The following is a 6,283-nucleotide window of genomic DNA, read 5'->3' as shown; positions in this document are numbered from 1 at the left end:
AAAGTAAATGTACTTACCGATAGTTACTAAACACCTCTACCTTATTGAGTTTTTCTTTTCTATTTAATTAGTACATTAATATTTTTTGTATAGTTAGTAAAGAGGATTTGTGAGAAAGGGTAAGAATTTGTAAGCTTCACTTTTTTCTGACTAATTACAGTACATTTGTTTATTTATTGGTCGTTTTTTATTTCTAACATTGTTTTGATTGTACTGTTTTGTATTCAGTTTGAAAAAACAAAAACAAATCTCAGTACACACACAGACACAAACAGTTAAGTTAGAGGTCATTTATTGTTCTCTCTGGACAGGACCAGAGCAAGGCGAATGATATGCAGTAAAAAAGGCATTAGTCCCAACAGTCGTAGTGAAGCGTCAATCCTCAGGCACTGTGCATGAATTTAACAGAGGTTTTATTTATTTAATTTTTGTCTTTTTTATTTTGTAACTGTTGGACCGTTCAGTCCTTCCTGTGTAAAATCTGTGTGGAGTGTGARAATATCTGTACGAGTGTGTTTGTGCGCCGATGGGGAAAGTCACTTTTGTTCTTTAGCTGCTTCCTGCAGCTGCTCCTCTGATGCAGAGGGCTCAGCAGCTTCAGCTGTTGTGTGACTTTTGTTCACGCCAACTATCTGGATTTCTTCGTCTGTGTGGACCTGTGGAGGGTGTGTGCCGCTCGCGCCGTCTGCCTGGAAGTCGTGGTTGGGCGTCGCGTCCGACTGRGCTCCTCTCTCCACGGTCAGGTCCCAGTCCTGGTCTGAAGGCTGAGGTAGACTGGCTAAAAGTTCCTAAACACACACACACACACACACCAGGTTAGAAACGCACAATTACAGCATCCTGCTTAGTATTTCTGACTGTGAACGCACCTGCTGTCTCTCCAGGTCATTGTTCCTCACAGCGCTGAGCAGGCTCTTCGTGAACTCTGCAAGCTCCTGGTATTTCTGTTTTTGGTTCTCTAGCTCGTTCTCTAAGAACTGCACCTCCTCGTGCTGAAACACAAGAACAGGACAGGAATTSAGAGCTCGAGGGCACGGAGCAGTGCTGCAGCGCTTTTTAAAGCTCTGCTGTTTAACCTTGGCGKTCCTGCACCGACGCTGCAGGACCGGTGTTTGATCGGTCTGCGTGCTTTCACCTTGAATTCCAGCAGATTCTGCATTTGCTCGAGGTCTGAAATCACCAAGTCATCATCAGCCTCTTCATCCTCATCGATTACTTCGATCTTCTGTCAAAAACGCAGAGCAGACAGCTGATGATCTCATGAGGAAAAGAACCGGCTCGCTTCGGATGCTGCATTCGTACACAGGCTTTTAGAAGTTTACTCAAGAAAAAAACTCGAGGCAATCTTTGATCAAACATCTTTTGTTTAAGCTACTGTGATTTTTTTATGTGACTAGTTCAGCTATTTTCAAATGCAATTCATCGTAAAGTTTATGAACAGTTAGTATCATACCTGTTGCAGATAGATTGCTGAACTACCTCAGTTTGGAGATTTGGATTTTCTGGTCAAAACTGAACTATTCCCTTTAACAGAAGTTGTTTAAAAAGCTACCTAAACCGATAAGATGTTAACTGCTCATCTTCTTCCAGAGAACCCACTTCAAAATAATTTTACTTCTTAGAAAAATAACAATAAAGTACCACGTTATCGGCTAGCAGAGGCACAGTGGACACATCTGCTTCATCCTCTCCATCTCTGTGTTGGGAGTCCACGGTCCCATCTGGATTTGAGACACAAAGTGTGAACGCTTCTCTGCACAGTTCGTTCGGCCACAAAAGTTCATGCAATATGTAAGGCGTCCTCACCCTCGGACATGCACACAGATCCCCCGTCATTCAGCTCATCCACCAGGTCAGGTGTCCCGAGCTGCTCGCCGTCTGGGCTSAGGGCCACTGGAGACCGGTTCCCTGGTGGAGGTGAGCTTGTGAATACAGCAGGTCCACCTTTAGGAGGGGGRATTTCAATACCCATCAGACGGTACTTCCTGCGCCTGTTGCTGATCCATGTCTGAAAAATAAAAAAATTAAAAAACACCAGTGACGACCCTGTGAAATGTCATTTTCTGTAAAATTGTAGATTAACTGATGAAATTTGTTAAGGATGAAACTGAGTTGGTTAAGCTAAAACAAACACAGAAAGCTAAAATGAGCAGAACACAAGCTAAAAGCAGAAAAACACTAAAAACTAAAGCAGCAGAATAGGAGGAACCAAAGAGATGACAAAGCTAAAATTAGCAAAACAGTAGCTAAAATTAGCAAAACTACAGCTAAAAGTAAAAGGGAGCAGAATGGTAGCAAAAAGCTAGTAGTGAGTAAAAGTATGTAAAAGTAAACAAAAATAGAGTATGTAAAGAACATAATTTTTGAAGAAGTTAACGAGATATGAATGTATTTCTAAAATGATTTTTTTAATACAGTTAAACACTTTGTAAAATATAAAAGGTTACAACTAAGTCCCAGCACACTGCTCAAACTGAGCTAACAATTTAATAAAAGATGCTTAAAATAGCACAAAGTATGTGGAAATAGTTYGATTGCCAAAAACACACTTAAGAGACGTTAAACAGGAAATTGGTTGCATGAGTGCTAACTCAGCATAAACACATCAACCCTCTATTAAAAACTCAAACTGTTCAATAAACTGAAGGCAAGGTGGTAGAAAATCATCCTGACCACCAACAAAAGTAAAAAACATAAAACAAAACAAACAAAAAAAAAACTGCTTAAAGACCTTCACCTATCCTTTAAGCACCTGAAGTCAAGACATTTTTCTTTGCAGGAGAAAAATGAGCAAGACGGCAGAGGGTCGTGTGTGTGTGTGTGTGTGTGTGTGTGTGTTTTGTGTGCCAGGACATGGGGGGACTATATTTAGCACATTTGTGTTCTAACAGTGGCGTTGATATAAAACTGCATGACTTTTAAACAACTTTGTGTAAACAAATTAAAAAAATGTCCGTGACTTAAAATACTCTTAGCCCTGAAGAGTCCATGTCAGCCTGAAGTTTATCTTTTTTATTTTATTATACCAACCTTTTAGCCTGGCTCTTGCCTTCCTACACAGTTCTGCTTAATTCTAGTCTCCCTTCTCTGCTCCGTCTGGGATTCCTCCCATAGACAAGGATTGCTCCAGTAGATTTTTAATCAGGACAATCAGAAAACAGAAGGCGGAGTTTTGAACGACGACGTTGATTTTCTGCACAGTGTCTGCTTGTCGTTTAGCACCGGCAGCGGAGGAATTGAATGAAACCAGTCTGTGTTGATAAGGCTTCCAAATTAAATTCAATTTGTCTCATAAAGCCTGCAGCTCTCATTTACAGTCGTCTCGTTTGGCTCGGTACTTCTCTCTTCCCATAGAGAATGGTTGTTTACAGCAAACGCAATTTCTGGTTAGCTTCTTAGCTTAGCTTCCTTCATGGTCGAGCTGTCGCACCGAATATGTCAAGTTCAAACGTTAGCGATTGGGTAAATCAGATCCAATCATTTTAAACTTCAACAGAGTCCACGCTTCCAGCAAACAATCGCTTCTCAATAGCTGAGGTTCTGGACCCTCTGTGTGAAGCAAAGCGTTGAACAAGGGGCTGGTTTTTACCAGGCTACTAACCTTTATTTGAGATCAAAGTGAGTTTCTGATTTATTTTTAGCTGGCCAAACAAAAGCCTGTTACGATTTGAGGAAGGTGTCTTCACTACAGACACAGCTGGAAAAAAAATCTGTTAAACATCCACGTCACGAGTGGCGTAACATAGTTACTGACCTCTATGCTGTTACCATAGCAACCTCTACATGTAGCTTGGTGATGTGCAAATCTGATCAGAACACATGCAAGTGACACCGTGGACAATCACTCTGATTTACAAGTTTACACAAAAAACATGTTTTGTTTTTTTTGCGTGTTATTAAACCTAGAATAAAACAGCAACTTCCTCTCTGTGACGTTCTCTAACCTTGACTATTTCAGTGTCGACGTTGAGCTGGTTGGCTGCGGCAGYGATCTTCTCCCTGCACACCGAGCCGAGGCTCGTCATGCCTCGGTCCCAGTAGCGCTTCAGCTGGACGAGATCGCAGTCGCTGAACTGAGTCCGGTCCTGCAGCTGGAGACACAGAACTGCAAGTGAGCAATGTGGAGGTGAACTGACCGCAGTGAGAGGTGACAGAGGCTGCATCTCATCTTTAGCTTTATTATTCAAAGAAAATATAGTAAGGTAAACAATAGTTCTTTATTTAAACAAGACATTTAAAAAAACTTATCCTATTATTCTGAACAAGTTGTAAAGTTCACACATTCACAAAGTCTAAGCTTTATAGTCACACGTTTTGGGAGTTTGCTGCTTGGTTTCATTCAGGTGTGTGTTAAAGTATCTCAGRTGTTCTCAGGTGGGGTTTTGCTATAATGTTAAGAAGAATAAATATGTCACCTGTTGTAGATAACTCTCTAAACAATGTTGGTTTGGAAAGTTTCAGAGTAATTATTGCTGCTGAAAAGCAGTCATGCACTTAGTGMTGGACAATAACTCAATATTCGTATACAGCTCTGGAAAAAAAAAAGAGACCACTGCACAGTTTCCCTGTATTTGGTGGAGAGCATTCCACCAAACATTGATTTCTGAACTCTTCCTGAGTTAAAACATTAGTATTGTTGTTTCTACATGTAACTGAATATGAACTTGTTTTCTGTGCAGTATTTGAGGTCTGAATGCACTGAATCTAGTTATTTTGACCATTTCTCATTTTCTGCAAAAAATTTGCTTGAAATTTCTGACCCATTTTGTCAGTAGTTCATAAAATAAAATAACAATGTTCATTTTTATTCAAACATTTACCTATAAAGAGTAAATCATAGAAACTGATCATTTTAAAGTGGTCTCTTGTTTTTTTGCCAGAGCTGTTTATTGCGATAGAAAACATTTCAATAACTGTGATATGTCTTTTAAAGAAATTTGATTGATATACGTTGCGTCAGTGCATGATGACGTACACCACAGGCTCAATGCCAGAGCTCAGCGCTACCGCTCTGTTTACAGCATGCTAACAACACTACCTACACACAGTGGATATCTGTGCCATAATGAGCTCAACAGCGGTGGGTAAAAAAGCACAGTTGAAAACAGACGCAGAAGAAAGAGTCAGGAAAGAAAAAACGACCATACTTCAGTGGTGTGGAAGTGGTTTGTGTATCAAAGGTCTGATAAACTTCAGCCTTCAGTCTGAAAATCTGTTCCATCGTCTAAGTTTCACTCAATAGAACATTCTGAGTGTGAAAATGAAGCACCTGAAAAGTTTTAACCCTCTTCATAAAACATYAACATCTCCCCGTCAGCAGCTGTCGAACAAATTAAGACGATGCTGCAAAAACAGACGGATATGGCATTCCACATATCTGAAATTGGTTTGACTAAATGTCAGATTTACCATTAAGTTGTATGGGGGCTCAAATGCAATTATTTGCAATAAATTACTGACTACATGAAACATATAATTCAGATATCAATAATTAAGTTAAGACTAGTCATGAAATGAATTTGAGATATGTTTTTGTTCTGACTAATCACAATCTTAATGTCTTAAAGGTTTGTAGGTACAGTAAATATTGGTGTTCTTGGCAGTTTATCTGACATTATTATTATTCATATTGAAATTATATTGTTTCAACTAAAATTAGAAGTTATATCGTAATATAAATTTTAGCCAAACTGTCCAGTCCTACATGTACTACTATAATTGACATGGAGTCTTGTTGAAATAGGCAAATTCGAAGAATTACTGTAACCCTAATGGATGTCTTTTGTTTTTGTTATTTATATGTACACCAAGAAATGATAGTCCAAATTGTTAATGATACTTTTCCAGTTGTGTGTTTTTATATATATATATTTAATATAACAGTGAGAATCGTTTTTATGCCTCCATAGTTTTTTTTTTAAGATTATAAAATGGAAACTAAAATATGTGCATCCATCTCCACATGATCCACTAGTCCAGGGAAAATGAAAGAAAATGAAGACCATACTGGACAGCTGATACGATGAGTTTGTTTTTTTGACAAACATGGTGCTGTGCATTACAGTGGAACATCTCAATTCTGGTCACAGCCATCTAAAATACATTGGGCCTCATGCAAGAACATGTTCGTATTCTTCTCCTAAATTTCTCTTACTTTTGTTCGTACAAAGGGTTCGTACGAACATGTCACGTCAGATTCAACAAACACTTCTATCTTCAGGAAACGTGCGTAAATGAGCTGCGTAAATTCCATTCTATCCAGCTGTTCGTGCACGAGGAGAGG

General features: G+C 39.2%; 1 protein-coding gene across 2 annotated transcripts in view; it reads right to left on the bottom strand.

Annotated features, from left to right (window-relative positions):
• Positions 1-275: 275 nt before the first annotated feature.
• Positions 276-6,283, bottom strand: part of hdx (highly divergent homeobox) — a 20,065-nt gene continuing 14,057 nt past the window's right edge. Inside the window, exons 6-11 of one of the 2 annotated variants that reach the window (XM_014022071.1) lie at positions 3,945-4,091; positions 1,807-2,008; positions 1,642-1,721; positions 1,136-1,222; positions 870-992; positions 276-788 (exon numbers count right to left, since the gene is read on the bottom strand). In XM_014022071.1, coding sequence (XP_013877525.1) covers positions 537-788; positions 870-992; positions 1,136-1,222; positions 1,642-1,721; positions 1,807-2,008; positions 3,945-4,091 — 891 coding nt within the window. In that variant the 3' untranslated portion in view covers positions 276-536. Of the gene's footprint in view, positions 789-869; positions 993-1,135; positions 1,226-1,641; positions 1,722-1,806; positions 2,009-3,944; positions 4,092-6,283 lie in introns of both variants that reach the window. The other variant, XM_014022070.1, reaches the window with a different exon arrangement.

The sequence above is a fragment of the Austrofundulus limnaeus genome, unplaced genomic scaffold (genome assembly GCF_001266775.1).
Source record: "Austrofundulus limnaeus strain Quisiro unplaced genomic scaffold, Austrofundulus_limnaeus-1.0 Scaffold317, whole genome shotgun sequence".
Taxonomy (NCBI): domain Eukaryota; kingdom Metazoa; phylum Chordata; class Actinopteri; order Cyprinodontiformes; family Rivulidae; genus Austrofundulus; species Austrofundulus limnaeus.
The sequence above is the reverse complement of the archived record's forward strand: the minus strand, read 5'-3'. Positions and strand labels throughout refer to the sequence as shown.